Source organism: Chenopodium album, chromosome 27 (assembly GCF_948465745.1).
Source record: "Chenopodium album chromosome 27, dcCheAlbu1.1, whole genome shotgun sequence".
Classification (NCBI taxonomy): Eukaryota; Viridiplantae; Streptophyta; class Magnoliopsida; order Caryophyllales; family Amaranthaceae; genus Chenopodium; species Chenopodium album.
Window position 1 is genome coordinate 6,122,972 of NC_137860.1, and position 20,604 is coordinate 6,143,575.

At 35.3% G+C, this 20,604-nt stretch overlaps 1 protein-coding gene across 4 annotated transcripts; it reads right to left on the minus strand.

The window, feature by feature from the left end:
* Positions 1-310: 310 nt before the first annotated feature.
* On the minus strand, positions 311-19,030 carry LOC145618901 (E3 SUMO-protein ligase SIZ1-like). Of its 4 annotated transcripts, XR_014108070.1 has the most exons (18): positions 18,792-19,030; positions 18,422-18,552; positions 16,540-16,620; positions 12,458-12,500; positions 11,346-11,418; positions 10,716-10,908; positions 9,663-9,793; positions 7,757-7,825; positions 7,415-7,502; positions 6,776-6,851; positions 5,921-5,994; positions 5,696-5,803; positions 4,350-4,508; positions 3,872-3,976; positions 3,706-3,786; positions 2,442-3,630; positions 2,294-2,357; positions 1,214-1,296 (listed from the first exon to the last, which is right to left on the minus strand). XR_014108070.1 is itself a non-coding variant. In XM_081673506.1 (17 exons), exons 2-17 carry the CDS (start codon positions 18,443-18,445, stop codon positions 1,136-1,138), a joined length of 2,655 nt encoding a protein of 884 aa, XP_081529632.1. In that variant the 5' UTR covers positions 18,446-18,484; positions 18,792-19,028; the 3' UTR covers positions 311-1,135. The 4 variants fall into 4 exon arrangements, 3 of the variants coding, with proteins under 3 accessions (XP_081529632.1, XP_081529631.1, XP_081529633.1); XM_081673506.1 differs by lacking the exon at positions 2,294-2,357 and having other exon boundaries at positions 311-1,296; positions 18,422-18,484; positions 18,792-19,028; XM_081673505.1 differs by lacking the exon at positions 2,294-2,357 and having other exon boundaries at positions 311-1,296; positions 18,792-19,027.
* Between the last annotated feature and the right edge of the window lie 1,574 nt (positions 19,031-20,604).

The window sequence follows — 20,604 nt, forward strand, 5'->3', positions numbered from 1 at the left end:
CCTCACATCTAGTTTATTTGTAGTCAGGGGTTGGAGTCTGTTCATCTCCTAGTTTCTTTGTTAGTCAATTTGCAGCGACACTCGCTCCAATTTCCTATCCCTCGCCGATATCCATAATCCTCGCCATTGGTTTGTTAACGCTGCGCTTGAAGGCTTATTTTGGCTAGTGACTAGTGACAGGGAGGCCGTCAAGTTGATACCTTTCCTCTTGAAAAAAATATATACACATATAGGATAGGATATGAATTTTAATATAAATGTTAAAAATTTACTTTGTGATAATTTGAAAACTAATTTGAGAAAGACGAGGTGCCAAAAAAATAAGCGCATTACCAACAATCAACACAGTAAATGCCCAAAAACACCTAGAATACCAGTTATGTAATGCTTTAACAATTTAGTTTTTAGATTAGTTAATATTTGAAGAGCTCACAAGAGATCATATCCACCGCACAGCCAGCAAAGGTATTGCCTCTTACAGATACAACGAAATCACAAGTGCAAAATGATGAGCAATTGGCCGCACTTAAATTATACCGGCATAGTGCAATAGAACACCAATATGGAAGGGAAAGAGATTAGGGCAAGAGAAGGAGAAGTCCCTTTTTCTATAAATAACTCAACCCCATAAAACATTTACAGGCTATAAAGCCACCAAAAAAATAGGAGGCTGGTATACTTGCAGATCGCAGATACGAGAGGAACTCCCCTCTAACTGATCAAAGGTCATAAGCTTTGGAGCTCAATAATTCACATCTAAAATCCACCACTAACCAAATGTACTAGACTAAACTTGCTTCTTCATCAAAATGTATGTGCTATTATCTTCCAAACCCTGTGCCACAATAAAATTAGCAATGATATGTACCGTCCAGCCACATGTGAAGCCGAAAAGAGGTATTCCAGCTCACCAATACCGAGAATGAAGAGGCACTGATCTTTCTGTAAAATGCAGACATTCTCATTTCTGCCGTACTCAGTATCCCGTTCTGAGTTGTCATCCAAAAGAGTCAGTGCAAGCCAACTTCAAGTTCTTATGTACAGGCTAGCTTCATGAAGGGCAATAATATTATATAATTGACCCACAAGCCACCTTGAGTCTGGAGCATTATGGTTAGCAAAACCACTAAAACACTTACTCAGAATCAGAATCAATAGAAAGGTACAACCGCTGTCTAACAGAACGTTTGTGTTGAGGAAATGGGGAAGGGCTATCTGATTGTTGAAATGAAAAAGGACTGTCCGGTCGTTCTCGAGTTCTGTCAGATTTACTGCCACTAGAGCCCAAAAGAAAAGCTGCATATACAGAAACAAATACATGTTAATTCTTATATTACAGGCTGAAACAACCAGTTCTACCAAGAAACGTGCATGTATAGAAAAGAGAATCACTAGACTGGAAAGGGTTGAAACCCAGGAAGAACCTAGTAAAAACCTGGTTGAACCACCAAGCCTCCCATGTAAGTGCTCAAACACAATACAAAATGACGATGTGACTGCTAATGCTACATAGCTAAAGTACTTCCAGTGCAAGTGACATATCTTCGCAGCCTACCCACTGCCCCACACTCACAAATGTCACTAGACAAGACAAAGTTATCATGTGCTAGTTGTTCAACGACCTAAAGATAATCACATAAAACTAATAATTTATAATAGTTCATTGTGAAAATTGGAGGCAGCAATCAAGTTCTTTAACTTGGGTTAGGGTTGGATCAATTTATACTAATGTACATATAAAGGGTCAATATTGGCTCATCAAGTTTTGAGTATAATGCAGGTATGGACTGGGTCATTCTAGTCAGGTTACCAAGTCTAATTGCGATAGTATATGAAGGCAGACCTATATTTTATGATTGAGCATACTATAGGCCAAGTATAGTTTGTAAATAGCTATTGCTAAAAGATCCATGTCCCAGTTTATTATTGTTCACACTCTGGTACTCAATGTCCCACGCTAGTACGTGTACACATGTTGGACTTGGTTATTTTGTGAAAACATGTCATTATGTTGAACTCAAATCATGGGTCAAAGTCACTAAGTGTCAAGGGTCCAACACGGGTACTTGAGGTAAAAGGAAGAGTCCAAGTAACATAGTCTGAGTAGCAATTTTGTAAACTTAAAAGTTCTAGCCTGGCAGGCATGTCCAGAGGTAACATACTTCATGTGTGGAATCTGTGGATCCTTCTTCGACTAAACATCATTAACTAGGGGTGTACCACAAAGGAAGAACATGAGTTATGTCACCATTTAAACAGAGTATATCTGCTGCTAAACTAAAATGCAAAACACCTGTCACAGTGGATGCGATATGCATTCCTTGCAGACGTGTGAATGAGAGCTTCCTAATATCCATCTGGCCAGAATTTACCAGAACTTAATTTAGTTTTTCAAACTAACAGAAGCAAAAACATCAGATGAGAGTTAAACAGTAACAAACCAGTATCAGCCAGTGAATCCACTGCTCCTTCTCTTGAATGAGGCTGCGGTCCAGTATGTAAACCATTCATAGCACCTGACCCATCATGAGATCTGTCACCACCATCCCCAAGCCGAAGAGAGATCCAATCCTCACCACGTAAACCATTAGACATATCTTGTTGATTTCTTGCATCAGTAGGCCCGCATGCATCCGAAGGCTTTGTAGGAAGAAATATCTGAAGAGCTGGATCCTCTCCACCAAATGCCAAGGGATTATCAACTAAACCATCATTTAGGTCATTATATGTTTGACCAACTGAAGAATCTGGCATGAAAGACATATGGTTCATAGCAGTCTCCGGAGGCAGCATATAGCCATTCATTGATGTTGAGCAATTCACAGAAGTTAGATGTGGATTAGATAATGTATCAGGTCCATCACCATCTGAACCAAATAGCTGGAAACTGGAGGCTCCTTGAGTAGTGGCAGGCAATGGCCACAGAGGAAGCCCAAATTGATCATCTGCTGGGTTGAAAAGATCGAGACATGAACTTCCACCGACCCCAAGACCAGGGTCCTCTTGATATGATCCTGTATGTGGGTCAACAGCATAATTGACTCCATTATCCATCAGACCATTGTTGTGAATAACCCCATGTACCATCATACCATTTTCTTCATCAGAATCACTAAGCACAATAACTTCAGAGTCCTTTGCAGCTGCCGCAGCATTTTCAGTACCCAACCCATAAGTACGATCAAGATTCAAAGAAATAGAATCAAGTTCCAGTCCATTGTTAATAGAAAAATCAAAAGTACCATTTGCATCTTGATTAACACTTGTATCTTCACCATCTCTACCACTAACAGTGGCACTACTGCTCATTGGAATAATCTTTGGACCACCATTCGGTAAATTTTCTAGCACTCTATCACCAGATGAAAGAGTGTTAGTATCCCCATGTTTACTAACTTCCCATACTCCATTGCTGTTCTTCCTGATTCCTAGTTTCAAACCGGTGCCTTCATGCTTAATTGGCTTTGAAGCTTCAGGCTTCTGCTTACTTTCTACTTCATCAGGAAGACAGAGGCTTCCATCAGGCAAATGCCAATGCCTAAGATCCCTGCGTTCAGTATCACTCTTAACACGCCAAGAGCCATCAGGTTTTACTTCAATCTCGGTTGTGTCCTCACCACAAGACTGCATCTGTAAGAAACCATAAATTACACATAAGTATAAACCCAACATAAGATGAAGTGAAAGATCAATTGTGGAAACTACCATGTTTGCAATGCGATTAAAGTAAGGGTCAATAATTATACTCTCAAGGGAGTAATTCTTCAGACATATTGGACATTGCCACTGCAAAAAGAAGGGAAAAAAAAGGCTTCAGTTAGACAAAACTCCAAGGGAGCCAGAGAAAAATAATTAAAAATCAATTACTTGCCTTCCTCGAACGCTGCTGCATCTCAACAAAAGTTTCAAGGTCAAAACAACCCATATGCAGACATAGCCTGAATCTTCCAGCAATCTTCATTCTAGAACCACTCATCTGATTTGAAACAAACCAAATTCCTCAAATCATAAACATAATCAATGTACCATATTATCTGTCTGTCATACTAAATTTCTAAATCCAGATTAATAGTGACTTGAATACTAACGCACAGTTGAACTCCTTAATCAGTATCCAACCTTAAAAAAGGTTAATTCTGTAGTGGAAACTGTAAAATTAGAATTTTTCCAAGGTCTTAGCCAAATTTTAAGAAACTTTGCCCATGGTTTGTCTGCTGCATAATTTATTAAGGGAAAGGAGCTCCAATCTGAAAGGAGTAAACTTTTTTGCCTACGTAGATGTATTACACCATTGATGATACACAACTAATAGAATTATTTCTTCACTCAAATTAAAAGAAAAAACTTACAGGACAACGTAAGTTAACAGTTATGGATTCCGCAACTACTTCCAAATCACTGTCACTATCAGCATTCTCAGCTTCACCACCTCCAATGCAGCGACGCACACGAGCAAGAGCATCTTCAAGGAGCTCACCATCTGATTCCTTTGGAATCAAACTTAATATCTACAAAAACATAGAAAAAAAAGATTAAAATTAATTAATTACTGAAATAAAACATAAAGAAGGCTGAAACCAACGGAATATTATAAGTAACAGTAACTTAATCCCAATTTGTAACTGTCAGACAAACAAGTAATTCAATGGAGCAAGACCAGATCAAAATGGATGTAATGTTATATGGGCAGAATGGGTAAAGACCAAATAGATGCAATGTTATAAGGAACTAACAATTCTGCAGAAAAAGCATAGACCAAAGGGATATAATATTATAAGGAATTAACCCCCTGTTTTGGAGACCTGGACAACAATAAACAAAACCTCTATTGGACAATAATGGGAGTCAACAAACGTGAATATTGTTACAACCTAAGGGAAAAAGGATCCGCAATAGAGAAAGTGATTTATGAATTAGCATAAGTAATCACAGAAGAAACATATACCTAAAAGTCCCATCTTCATAAACCAAAATGGCATTCAATTGAACTCACCAAATCATAGTAAACAGGAAAGACAGCCCAAACATTTATAGCATTTGTGTATATAACTAATCAGTAAAAATCACTTCAAATGCAAACATGGAACTACGTAATACTTCAAATGCAAACATGGAACTATGTAAGTTTCATTGCAATGCATAATGTATAGCACCATGCAATTTATAATGACTATTATATTATATACATGGAAAGTATAGTAAAGGAGGTTGAAGAAGAGACCTGGTCATACAGTCATCAAGATGAACAGAGAGGAGGGAAAAAGGAAGAAAAAAAAAAGGGGGGGGGGGGGGGGGGGTGAGTTTTATATTTGAAACTAAGTGCAACTGGGACCCATTTCCATTAGATGAATTGTGCCGGTCTCCATATTAGTACATTTCAAATAGATTGCCCCAAATGTCCATATTTACCTTGTGAAACAAAGACAGCGATCCATGAAGTACCACTAATATTGGTTAGGGTTCCCTTACAAATTTTGTGAAAAGAAACCTAAGTCACCTAACAATTGGAGCAAGTATACTACTTCTATCTATGCTCCAGATATTTTAGTAAGACCCCCACACATGCTCATAAAACTTACGACATTTAAATATTAATCGAAGCAGGCATCTAAAATTCTAGCTTCATTCATTTCACCAAATTCACATACGCCAGCTACATCACAACAAAGAAAAATTAAAATAAGTATAATTATACCTGATGAAGGCTACGCCGCTTCACTAATCTAACACCAAAACAGAATATACGAGAATCACATCCTGATATAAAGATCTTATTAATTCCATCTCGGGTGCATTGTGATATCTGACAGAGGAGCAAGTAAACAAGTTGATAAGAAGGTTCATTTACAACATGACAAATTAAAGGTAATTTACCCAACAAATTTTTGCTAATGGGGAAACAAATAAATAAATAACTCACATTTGGACCATCATCACGACCATTAGCCCCAAGCAATTGTGAACCAGGTCTACTGATAGCTCTGACAGGCATGCCTAAGACAAATTAATACACATGCTACATCAATATTGTGCAAAGATGTTCAATATTTTCATACATCATATTTTACTTTACCAACAAAAAAATAATAATAAAAAAAAAAATAAATAATTTATGCCCAACAACAGTATTGTTGAACTCGTCAGCTTAAATTTGTCAGCCAGCAAGCAACACCTCTTGTTCTTTCTTTCCCTTTTTAAAAGGTGAAAAAGGATAGCGTTACGAACTAAATAATACCATACAACATGGAGGGCCCAAATGCAAGTATTAAAAAAAAAAAAAAAAAAAAAAAAAAAAAAAAAAAAAAAAAAAAAAAAAAAAAAAAAAAAAACATATTTATAAAGACAAGTAATAAAAATTGGCACAGGCTCCTTTTTCTCCTTAAGTTTATTTCAATCTTCCTTCATTAACCTTCATACCAGAATTGACTATGATGTACACATCAGATCATTTCCAGGTGGAAACCATATCATAAACGGCCCAAGCGGACCAAACATATATTTCTAAAAAAATCAGACTGATGCATGAAAATCAATTCTATAGGTCTTCTTGCGAAAAATCAACAAGTACAATGAGAAAACATCCAGATGAGCAAACACAACCTAATCAGAACAGGGGTTAAAAAAAAAAAAAAAACATACAAACAAACTATATCAAATAAAACTAAGAAATTCAATTGTTACCAGATAACAAACTTAAGGCCAACATTACCAACAAATTCAATAAAGATGATCACAACCTCGTTGTGAACAGGATGAAGTAAATCAAAATTCTTACCATTGACCTGCAAATCAGCATACTGCGGCCACTGCATCCTAAAAGAAACCTTATCATTGAGAAGCATGCACCAAGCCTGAATGAGATACAAGTGATTAGATCATTAGTTTTCTTCTCCACCCTTTTAAATAACAAGAACAATGCCAATCAAGGAAGCCAGCTTCAGAAAAAGCAGTATGCAAAGTTGAAGTGCATGGCAGGTGTTTCTTACATTCCTTACAAAGTTACAATTGCTCTAACCCCTCCGTTGTATTAGTATTACCTTCCCATATTGACTTTCACATTTTCCAATGAAGTACTTCGACCAAAAAAAAGGAATATATAAAAACAGATTTTATAATGTAAAATAATGTTGGATTGTTGTAAAAAAAAATGTTAGATGTTTCTCAATGTATGTTGTCATATACTTTGATAATTTTAACTTTTCAATAATTCATATTGTAATTCATATATCCCTGGATATATATGGTCAAAATGTCAACAAGAAACATTCTAAACAATGGAGGGAATATAATTTTGAAACACAAAAAAGAGACAGGCAGACAAAAGAAAGGGGAAAATGACGAGCTAATTAGCATGACGACAAGACGACATAACACATCTGGCAAATCCCTATTATTACTTAAACAATTCACAAACCTGGACAGCATAATCCGGCTTAGCTAACAACTCTTTGTCAGACCTTGTAAGATGAAATGTTTTCTCCGCACACTGCACAGGGTTTGTACTGTAAATGGGTAGGAAACCACATATCAGCAAGATCAAATAGCACTACAAATTAAATGAAGGACATATGCAACATAAATAACAATTAAGCATTACCAAGGCAAAACAATTAAGTGAATATGCAATATCATCCCATTCAGGACAATGAAATGCAAATTTTATCAAACCAGAAAGTATGATACAAAACAAAAAGCCAAACTTCAAGGTTCACTTCATAATGCACAACTTGCAAGAGGAGAAGATTGGACTACTTACCCATCAGTTGGTAAAGTACTAGCCATCAGCTTTACAGATGACAATGGATGTCCCAGTGTAGACCAAAAGCTGCACAATATAAGAATACGGATAGTTGAGAATACAGAAGAAAAGAAAATCATAGCCTCAAAAAAAAAAAAAAATTGAGAACATCACGTCATTAAATATTTACGGTTTTTTCACCAAATACCCTTGAGTTTTTTGTTTATTCACCATATACCCATTAAAATTTTTAAATTCACCATATACCCATAAGTTGCTACAAAAATTCACCATATACTCCTAATGAAAATAAAATAAGTGAAATTTGGTTCATTATATATCGAAACCACCTTAGATCTCTCCCCCTTATCCCCAAACCAATCATTTCCTTTCTCCAGCCCCTGAAACCACTCTAAATCTTCATAATCATATCCATATGATTAATTTGAGAATGAGAAAAGGAAACTTAGGGTGGTTATGGGGGTGGGAAAAAGGAATGTGGGTGGTTTCGGGGGTAGGGGATTGTATTTAAGATGGTTTCGATTCATAATTAACCCTAATGATTGACGAAATTAACAATCATTAGCCATCAAGAGTATATGGTGTATTTTGTGAAAACTCGGGTGTATGTGATGAATATAAAAAAGTTCAGGGGTATATGGTGAATAAACAAAAAACTCAGAGGCATATGATGAAAAACCCGAAATATTTAAGATAAAATGATCATTTTATAATTTACAGTAACTAACGATTCTAAGACACAAAAAAAGGGTAAAATTCAGCCACCCAAACAAACAACTTATCCTATTCCCACCACTCGAATTCTGAGACACTAAAAACAAAAGCATCTAATTCTCTAGATGTGGAGTCCAAGGTATAAATGGTATAAAAGGTCAATACAATAAAGGCGAGGATTCCAAAACATAATATTGGTTCCCATCTGAATCCTACATGGGAAACAAAAGAGATTAGACCCCGAATCCCCAATGGGACAGGACTTTAAGAGTGACTCCAAAGAAAATTGCCATAAAAATCATAATCAAAATTAAAACACACACATAAAGCAACAATGCCTTATAGTGTACCTTCAAAAAAAAAAGTCAAGTTCTTTTCCTAACGATGTCCTGCTATGAAAGCCTGACAAGACATCATCCTAATCTGTTAGTATTTAGTATCTCCAACATGATTGCCGTTGCAAAAGCTTTGACTTGCTTCAAGATCTCATCACTGAAGGGAAGACTACATTTGATAGCCTTTGTGCATTGTTAATGAAATAAGCAATAACATACCAGTGAAATTGGCAGCCACACGCACCTATCCAGGGAATCTAGATACACTACTGAACTCAACAAATTAGCAAGTTCATGTCATCTAATTCTCACTCAAGGATTCCTCGTCGAATTTCCCAACAGTAGAATTATGATTTAATTTCCCGTCAAATAAGCAAATGATAAATAGATGGACATAAAACAATCAATAGAGGCTAGGAAAAGATTAGACGAAGGCTGCTTCCATTTCAAAAGGGCCAAGGCATGTTTGAAAGCAACAAGACCCTCATTACTAAACATACATCTGACCAGTGGAAACACAGAAAATAAGAACAGTGACGCATAGATTTTATTAGGAAAATCAACAGGTAACCCAAAAAAAAAAAAAAAAAAAATCAATAAATCAAAAAACAACTTCGAACCACTTTCATCAGGTACTGTGAATAGCCTTAGTATAAGATAACATTTTACAAAGAAACCTAAACATTCCAATCAACTAAGTGTGTAAAGACCCTTGTTACTTATCATGCACAATATAAAACTTGGAGGTTGTCTTCTTCGGAAGTAGAGCCTATCAAATAATAAACACCAGATCCAAAGAACAAACATGAAAAGTGAAAACATAGTATATTCTGCAGGATGTCAATGGTACATACGGATCAGCTCGATTGAGGCGGCAAACTTCACAATAGAACTGGGAAGGAACAGGTGGAATCCCATCCATAGGCTTTTCTGGTATAATTACACAGCTAATATGCTGCCATACTTGACACCTTGGATCCTCACACTGAAAACCAAATTCCAGAAATTTCAGAAACAAGAAAGTAACAACAATTAAGTTAACAGGGACAAAAACATGACCACAGCCATATATATAAGTGTGAATATAATTCAGGATGCCTCAGAAACTCATGTTGATACCACTCCAAAGAGCTATTGTTAGTCATAGGTAGATGATATACACACAAACTTGCATACAACACCCGCCCCCCCACCCCCCACCCCAATAAAAAAAAATCTTAAGAGACGGCAGAAGGTCAGATAAACAACAAAAAAAAAATATGACGGAGTGCATTAAGTTGACATAATATTTACAACAGATCTCCATATAGAGAGTGTTCTTTTTACTCTTTAGTACATAGGATTTTTTTTTAAATTATTATAATATATTAATGAAAAAAAACAAAAAAAAAAAAAACAAAATAGGCAATGTATTGCTAAAAATACTGTTCTGCTATCAATTATTAATTGTAACAAAACTTAAATTCACCAAAAAATTAATTTCAAGTGCTGGCCATAAAAATATGAGTATATGACAATGCTAATTACACCCCCACAGGCAGAAGCTTCTTATAAATATTACAGCCATGCCACAACAATTCATAGACTTCTCTACAAATTGAAAAAAATTCTTAATGATAAATTAATGGATTAAAAAATCAAGATCTGATTTATCTGACACATATTCGATATATGACAAAGATGCATATTGAAAGTTGAAACTAAACACATTTTCAATAATTTTCAATTCTCCAAAACTCACTATATGGATTTATATCCACCCTGTACCAACGTATTATATATACTTTGGCTAAGGTGTTATGTATTAATATATGGAGGAAGAAAACAAGAGTCTTTACTCAACTATAAAAGTCTCACTTGACATAATTGAAAAGCCAGCAGATGTTATAAGGAAAACATGCACAAACCTTGATCATTGACTCCGTAAGCAGTGAGCTACCACAAGGGCACCGAATTTTCATATCCACATGCAAAGAGTCATCAACTTCCTCTTTGGGTTTCAAGGTAATGGTAGCCGTAGCTGTAGCCGTAGCCGTAGCAGTATCCGACGTGCTTTGTGCTTTTGAAGCCAAATCAGTAGCACCAGACCCCTGCATTTTCCTGGTAACAAAGTATAAGGTAAAAGCTTCAAAGATTTACCAAATCTAGTAGATACAGCCAAGAAACCACCCAGAGTGCTGATTAAGAAAACTATGTTTGTGCTTGTGAATTTTGTTCCTTTTGACTTACACTAAGGCTTCCTTGTAACAAGTAGACAGCATTCAAAAATAGAGAATTATTTTGTTCTGACCTAAACTAAGGCTTCCTTGTAACAAGAAGACAGCATTTAAAAATACAGAATGCAGATAAATCAATCTTCAACAAAATTCAGGTAACATTTTACCATAGATAACTACAAAAGATACCTCATGAGTCTAGATTTAGTAAATTAGATTAGAAAATTTACCAAATAACAGCAAAATCAGAAAGGATGTATATGTATATAAATGGATATAAAACATTTCACCATGAGAAAAACAAAAGTATTGTTATAAAACCTGTAAATATCATCCACTAATCTTGCTAGTTCTTCCTTTGAAAGTGCAGGTCTTTTTACCCACATCTTGGAAGCTGCAATATGAAAATCAAATACCACTAGTCAAGCCACAATACACTAGTAAAAGAAAAACTTTCAACATGGCAGAAAAACTGTGGAAAATGCAAAGTCAAGCAATTTGCATGAAAAAACATCACGCAAGTATTAATAGACATGCAAGCCTTTCCAGAAGTTCAGGACTGCACAAAAAGTGAAAATGTGGCAGAAAAAAGGCCGCCCATTAGAAAGTATCACAGGTCAAATCAGAAATGAATGTGGATACACAGTTGAAATTAGGTGCCTTACTTTCAGCTAGTAAACATGGAAAAAGAGCTTAAGGAAACCAAAATCTCTCCCTAACATACATTATCAAGCTTCACAAGAAAATAATTAAATAGCCTTTATGTACCAAGTCCGGGAGTTATTTTTTTTCATAAAATCATATAAACTGGAAAATTGAATTGAATTTTATCAGGACGATTACATCTGCTTTATGCTTGCATAACTAGATCCCTAATGAGTAATGACTCCAGTAAAGAAGGGTTGTACATGTTTAAAGCTTCTATCTACAATGCTACACATATAATCCTGAAACAACCAGTAAATCCTTGAATTTTTTTGTGAATTTCTCGACTGAGTAGAGCTACATTGTGACTCCCACATCCAAGGGATAAAAGGGGAGAGATTAGGCATCAAGACGAAATAAAAGGCAAGGGAGAAGGAAGAACTGAACTTATTTAAGAAAAACTTTATCCAAAAACATGTACTTCGTATATGAATTAAAAGTCTGAGCAAATCAATAGAAAGCTGCAACACATTCTCAGCGGACAAAGGGACCCAAAAACACATTTCAATACTACATTGCCTTAACCAATTCACATACTAAGGCTAGAAACACTCAAGAACAGATAAAAACTTTATAAAAAAAACAAACCTCATCAACTAGGAAGCATAAAACATCAATAACCAATATAAAGGCATCCAAGTTCCAACCACAAAAGACACTCAGCCCTTGTTTATCTCAAACTTCAGAGATTCATAAAATAAATCATGGGTAGTAACTAGAGCACCTACCTTGATCATCAACAAGAAAAGCCAAAATTCGATCAACAAGTTCCTGCAAACAAAATTAAAAGATAAACATGTAAGCCATGCAACAAAATGATAAGGATCAATCCAAAACACCCTATACCCTTATAAAAGACAATTCCTTACAAGCATTTTCTTTTAATAAAATAACACAATTCACACAACAATATGTGGTGGTTGAAACTAAAATGCCGAACCAATTTGCAAGGGTAATAGTATGAGAAGTGCTCCAGAAAAAGGTAATCCACGCTAATACAGCATATAAAGGTCACTGAAAAGTTTACTTCCGATACATAAAGGTTAATTACCAAATATTGAGTGTTTTAATACATTCAAGAGTAATATAGCCTAAGAAAACACATCAAACAACACTACCCCCAATGCATAGCAACATCCAACTGAAATATAGAACAAATATCAAATCCTTAATCCAATTGCCACATGTTTGAAACAAGTATGTTGTCATTAAAACAAGGTTTTCCTAAAGCAAATGGCCTCACCTTTCTACACCCATGACATGAAACAAAATTGAAGAAAGACTCGAAATTGCATCCCAAATAAACCACATTTTTGTATACACATGATCCTCCATTCACCCCAATTCCTATCCTCTCTCCTCCAACTCTCCCCCCAAACCCCTCTACCTTGTCTCAACTTAGAAGCAACATCTCCGCCATCTCATTTACATCTCCCAACTCAACAATTTCACTCACCATAACTACCAACTCCATCTCACTCCCTTGGGTTACATCCAACACACACAACCAAATAAGCTCACATCTAGATAGACAATGACACAGAGATGGGCAGGTGACAGTGGCCATCAATGGCGCTTTTAGCAACAAATAGTCATGGGTTTTGGTTAAGACAAATTAATTGTGAATCAATATGCATCTCAGCACATAGTAAAGACAAATAAAATATTAATCAATATGCATCTCAGCACATAGCATCTTCTATGCAGTACAACTCTAGTGACACATGTCCATGACTAATTCTGTCTCCATGTAAAACATAACTTTCTTGGAAAGCATGCAAATGTAGCCAAGATGCATAAAAAAAACATTTATTATTTCCACAAGAAGGGCCACCCCTAACACAGATAAAAGAGCCACTTTTTGATGAACATTGACCCATAATGAACTCCAACTTCATGTTACAGATAACAGGATGGTTATAGTTGTATAATTACATAAAATTGCATGAGGCGGTACTAACTGCAGGACATACAATTAAAAGCAGAAGCCAAGCAGAGCTCAATCTTGCAGTAAAACTACTCATAACAAGATTCAGAATCAAGCTCTGACTCCAACGCCAAGCTTGAGTAGCTCAAGTATTGAACTTCAACTAAAAATATATGTTTTCCCATCATGATATTCTTTATTTTAACTTATTGCTAATACTTTCAATAACTCAAAGGTGGTATATGGAAACCAGAAATCATAAATTGATTGAAATTATGGAATTCCATTTCGGATTCTAAAAACTGTAATACTAATTTTAAATTTCATGTTCGGGAATTATTAGTATTTCAATTTCTAGAATTTCAATTTCACTATAATGTTTAGATAGCATAATTTTACTACAAATGGTCAATAATTACTTGTGAATTAGAGTGATAACAATAGAAATATCTGTTAATCATCAAAAACTTGAACAAAGAAAAAGTGTAATCGGCACTTCAAATATCAATTAGATAGGTGGCAGCAGCTATGGACGTTGTAGCTCTGGCCTCAAATAAAGAGAAAAAATATGAGGGTTGACGTAGATGATTAGATGTCTGAACACAAAAGGAAGAAAGAGAAAGACAAAAGGGGGACGTGATGAGGTCTGAATCGTCTGATTTTTTGCATGAACAGCTAAGGAATAAGAAATGACAAATTTTATCAGTAATTTGACATTCTTCTATCAAAGGAGAGCTTATTTGGATCAAATCCAATTCCAAAATCTTTGATTAGCCTAAGACTCAATTTGGTCCAATACTATTTTCTAATGAAACCAAAGTTCCCAAACAGACCAAGAAAGTATTCTTCTGAATTTGATTATTACACATATAACTATAATTTTCATATTATGCTTACTTTATACGTATCTAAGCCAGCTCACGAAGTATCAGAGATGAGCTTTGTGCTAAGCTCGGCTCGTAAAACAAATCAAACCAAGTCTAGCTCTAACTGAGCACTGACCAATCTGAGCTTGAGTAACTCGTGAGAAGGCTATAATGCTATATCATCTGCAGTTCAGCACCCTTAGTTACAACTCACAAGTTGACTCAAAAATTCGCCAAATGGAAAAGCTGCTGCAGGACTAAATTCTCTACATCTTTCTGAGTCATTACTTTTCTACATAAAACTTTTACTAAATAAACCAGGATGCATAAACGCTAATAGATAAATGAAGAATACATTAGCAACTTCAGTGGACTATCCCTTCCAAAGATACATGGCAAAATTGCCAAGCATACTTACCCTCCTTTCCTATTTGCCCTTCAAATTCTCTGGTTTGGCAGCAACTTCATGCACGTCAGCCACTGATAAGCTGATAGCACATAAGCATATTGTACCAGCCACTGGACAGCAAAAAATGCAGCTCTTTGCATCCACTTATCAAGGTTATTAGATTATTTCTCAAATCATACATCTTATTTTTAGCTCAACCCACAATATAGGACATGATATTTCTTCAAGCCAGATCTCAAAACAAAATCCAACACCTAGTAATGAAACACAGTTATAGTTTTACCCATGCATTCTTTCAAGCCAGAAATTCTCACAATCTTCAACTCCGACTCTTGTCTTCAATTTAACTACCACAATACTGAATCCCAATTTTTACTGTTATCAGCCAACTGTCGCCTCTTCTTTTATATGTTTCTGTCCTCTTTTAATGCATTGAGTTATTCTTTTTAAAATCAATCTTATATTTTACCCATTTCACAGGTTCTTGTTTCAGTTTTATATTCCCTTCTTATCTCATCTGTTTGTATTTGAGCCTTCCACCATTGCAAATTCAGCCAAATCTTGTAGAGATCCGTCAAAGTTTTCCCCCTCTTCTCAAACGTACCCTTTTCTAATAAGTATTTTTGAAATATGACAAATATCGATAATATTCCTCCGTCCTTTTTTAATCGCAACGTTTGAAAAATTACACTATTCACACACATTCCATTGTCTTTTGTGATTTATACGTTGGAAAAAATATAATCATGTGGGATCTTATTAGATTCGTCTCGAAATTTACTTTTATAATGTTTTTACAAAAATACAACTTAAGACATTTATGTAATAAAATGTGCACCGGCAAGCGTGAAATCCCCAACGATGCGATCAAAAAAGAATGGAGGAGGTATATGATTCAGATTTCAAAAAGGAAAAGTTTATTAAAGAAAATACACAGATTATCTTAGCAACTTCGCCTGACACATATAGCAGCTTAGCTATAAGACCTTTGATCCATTACTTCCAAAACACATAATACTGATAATAGGACTCTACATAGAACATGGATACAAATTGTGCTCCATTTAATTAGGTTTGAGTTTGTGTGAATCCCAAGTGTAATCAATATGTATCATTATGTATCACTAAAGCCCAATATTATGTCCATGTGCAGGTCCAAGACAGGCGATATTTGCTAACTCTAAACAGCAGATACACACAAGAAACTCTTCTCAAAAGCAGAGTGGCCAGACAATAGACAAAAAATAAATGGTGGACCCAAGCAAACATGTTTTACCGTAACAAAGTAACAATCATCCTACAAACCCTTGAATAGATTGAAATAAATTGTCTTGAGGTCAGAAGACAATTTCAAAATCATTCATGTAATTACATATTCTAATGCGTAAAGCCTCTACAATACATGAATCATTTTTTAAAGCAAGAAAAGAAGTGTAACAGCAACCACTGATCAGCTATCTCTAAAAATGTAAGAGATCAAAACAAAAGGTATAAAAAATTTATTGAAATCCCAAATGTCATTTTACAATCAGCTCACAAAGCATTCAAAACACTAACATTAAAGTGCTCCTCATTTAGCAATGCAAAAAACTATAAATCATAGCACACCTGCTTCTTTCCTTGTTTAGAGAAACCTAGTTGAGTCAACACATCCTTCAGCTCCTTGATTCTAAAATACTGCAATTTGTCCTACAAAAGATTATCGCATGTCAAAGATATAAACCATTGATAATAAAATATACTAATAAAATGACAATAAGTTTCTTAAGAGAAAGCAAGTACAACTTAGCTCCAAACAAACCACAAGGCGATGCACTTTGCATCATGTTTCCATCATAAACTACACAAATGAGGGCTATACTACAGAAATTCTTCATACTTTCCTACATGTACATTTAAACAAGTATCACATAGATAATAGAGCCTCAAGTCATCAAGTGAAATTTAAAACAACAGCCTCTACCTATACTATAAATCTATAATCACTGCATTTCACTGAACATAAATATAATCGCTTATTCCACTAAACTCGCCATATAGAGTGGGAAATACATCATACAACAACAGTCTTCCAAGATTACTGGAGAGTTTTTCTCATGCTCTCTATGGACTGAGACAAAAAAAACCTATTCTAAGCCTCTAACATAGATTTTTTTGATGGATACTAATTTTTTTATAAGGAGACAACCCTAGAAATTTGGCACACCTTAGCCAGCAGACTTAGCACAGCTACACAAATGGAATGCCAACTGCAGTATAAGTAATGGTGAGGCATGAAATGTGACCTTGTTGAGTTTCCCACTATCTCCACAGTTTTCTTAGTCTAGAATTTTGGATGATAAAAATTTAAGCAATGAAAAACATATCAAATTGGCATATTAGAATGTCCACAAGAAAGAGAGAAAATAGAGAAGATATGTACAGCTAAAAATTCAAGGACTCATAGGAGATGCTAAAGTGGGCACATGAAATTCTCCGGAAGCCAATTTACCAACAACCGACTAAAAGAGCAATAAATTTTTACAAGAAAAAATAGGCATTATTCCGTTGTAATTGTCAAAAAAAAAAAAAAAAAAAAAAAAAAAGTGTACCAAAGAATCGTCCATTAGAGGCAATAATCTAGTTTCTTCTCCTCTCTTAACCTACATGTTTAAGTTTTATCTATACAACATGCAGCACGATACTATAAATCTCTCTTGGTCTCTTCTTTAAAATGTCTAATCTTCCTATTCAATCTAGATCACAATTCCCTTGGGAAGACCATGTAAACTGTTAATATCTTTATGTTTCTAAAATTATTCCCTAAACCATCAATAAGTGTGAAATCTACAGTGTTCCCTTTCTAAAAGACCAAAATTATAAGACAATGGCACACTACTACACTACTACTCAAACAATCTCACAATTCACGTGAAACATGATAATTTCAAGCCCCCTAAACTGAATTTTAATACAATCGTACATTTTGTGCAGTTGTCATGCCTTTAGGAATGAATATTAGCACCTTGTAATACCCAAACATTAAGCCCTTCACCAAGAGGCCAAATCACATTCTCTACATTAGCTCCATGTAGGAATTTTGGCAACATTACAATAAAGGAATACAACAGTAAAAGGAACTAAAAATGAATGAACTACACAAGGCAGCTTGCTATGCTCGAATGCTCCCCGCCTCTCATACCCCCTCATGCCACCAAATACAAAAAATAAACACATTTCACTGCACCAACCCATGATACCAACAAACAAGCTAACATACTTCAGTGCACCAGTCATCAATAATCATCAACTATATAGTGCGGCATTTCTACCCATAAAAGACGGCTGAGAAATGCTACACAGCATAAATAAACAACATCGCCAAACTACTAAACTCCTCCTTACTGTCATTTAGCCATTTGAGTATTGCAATCTCATAAAAATCAATCAAATTCAATCACATAAAACAATATATAGTGACAGATACACGAAGACGGCGAAAAATGTATACCTTACAGCTAGCCACCAAATCCATTACTCAGCTGCAAGATCCACCACGACGTATCTACCTCAACTGCTACACGGAAAGCCAATAAACACACTAAAGACTGCAGCTCATACTCAAGTAACCTATATTTTCACCTAAATCACAACAAACAATCAAAATTCATAAATTTTTGTTCATCATACACACCATTAACAAAACCAAAATTCAAAAATCAAACAAAACAATCAATCAATAACCTCATCAAAAACAAAAAAAAAATCACAATAAAATCCTCAAATTCAACTAAAAAAACCGAAAAAATCACAAAAGATAAAAATCTAAAAAAAAAACCTAGAAATTGACAAATTAATACAAAAAAAAGGGGAAAAATCACCAGAAGATTGAGGAAAGTCGTCGTCGTTGTCGTCGGAGAGGAGAGAGAAAGTGAAAATGAGTTAGAGAGAGAAAACGCGGAAGTTGTAAAGATGATTTTCTCTCTCTTCTTTTGTTGGTCTAACCTTCTATGGTGTGTTTGTCAGTGTAATCGCGATTGAAGGAATTCGCTTTTTTTGACGAAGGAAGGAAGAAGAGAAATCCAAACAAAACGCTTTTTTTTTTTTTTTTTTTTTTTAATTTTATTTTTTAATTTTTGTTTTTTGTTTTTTTTTTTAATTAATTTTAATTGAATATTGGGTTGTGTGTTTCCACCCAATTGCAGCACAAGGTTCGGACGTGAGGATCCATTGTTAAATAGAGTTAAGGAAATGGGTGTTCAAATCCGGGTTATGTGAAATTTGGAGTACTCGTACAGTGTACTATATTATCCTGGCTTTGGTAAGGTAAGCAAGCAGTTGCGTCTTCCGTTTGCGTATTGTGGAGGGTGGTCCCTCATTTTTCAATCAATTCTTTTCTTTTTTCGGAAAATGCCAACTTTTTTTATAAAGTTAAGTTACGACTAATTTTTTAAATTGTGTTCACATATGCCTCTACGGTAACACAAGGTAAAAAACCTTTATATTCGGTGGAGTTGGTAAATAATTCATCTTGTGACCTAGTTTGAGTCCCAGGCACCAACTTTATTTGTTTGAGAGTAAAGAATTCCCTTACCTCCCTCCTCTTTACTCTCAACTTCTCAAGCGTTGACCTACATAGCTGGATTAGCTTAATCTTTAAGAGGTGCCGGTTTAATAGAGTCATTCATCTTTACTTATAATATATATATATGTATATATGTATGTATATATATATATATGTACATATATATATATATATATATATATATATATATATATGTGTGTGTGTGTGTGTGTGTATATATATATATATGTATGTATATATATATTAGTAGTGTTTTTGGCTCTTTCGAGCCACTTTTATTACTAATTTGTGTTATCCAGTGCTTTGGTATTTTTGCTTGAGTTTTGTAGGAATTTGCGTACTTGGAGCATTTTCCCGGGTTTTCAAGGAGCATCTACAAGTGTTGGGAGACCGCGACCACGTTCGATAGCCCAAGACCGATCGGAGGTATCAATCGGTGACTAAGGGCTCAGTTTGATGGCACTTGGGCCAAGTTCGGAGGCCCAAAGGTAGAAGCCCGAGGCTAAAAAGCCTTGCCCAGACCACTAGAGGGTCGCCCGAAGGCGCGCCCGGCCGGGCGGGGCGAAGCAACACACGAGGAAGCCCGCGCCCAGAGCACGCGCCCGGCCGAGCGCGAGAAGGCACTTTGGGAAAAAAAAAGGCGGGCCCGGTCGGGCAAGCCACTGCCCGACCGGGCGCGAGTTGCTTTGAAGCTTAGTTGTTTTTCGTTCAGTTTGTTTAGCGAATAAAGCTTGCTTAGTATTAATGTAATTTTATTAGGCAAGATTAGATACCTCTTTTTCACTTCTCTTACTCTAGTTTTTAATTATTTCTCTCACTACTTAGACTCTCTCTCTCTAGACTTATTCTCTCTTGTTCCTTAAACTCCATTGTAATTCCGCCGTCTTGGTACGATTTCTCTCTTAATTAATCTCAGTATTTTATTCATTCAATTTCTCCATGACTTGTTTAATTATTATGTTTTGTTTAGTTTTAATTATGTCTGAGTAGTTTAATTCTAGGGTTTATGGGGATCCATAATTAATATGAAGGGATAATTTGTTATTATTGATTATTGATATTGCATGATAATTTCTTATTGAATTGTTTTAATTCTTTACAATTAGATT

What these genes read in the sequence shown, in the direction of transcription:
- LOC145618901 (XM_081673506.1), bottom strand. Translation starts at nt 18,445, where the DNA reads ATGGATTTGGTGGCTAGCTGTAAG. An exon ending in CGCCTCAATCGAGCTGATCC is followed by an intron (nt 7,826 to 9,662) that starts GTATGTACCATT and finishes TATATTGTGCAG; the next exon opens with CTTTTGGTCTACACTGGGAC. An exon ending in AGCCGGATTATGCTGTCCAG is followed by an intron (nt 6,852 to 7,414) that starts GTTTGTGAATTG and finishes TATCTCATTCAG; the next exon opens with GCTTGGTGCATGCTTCTCAA.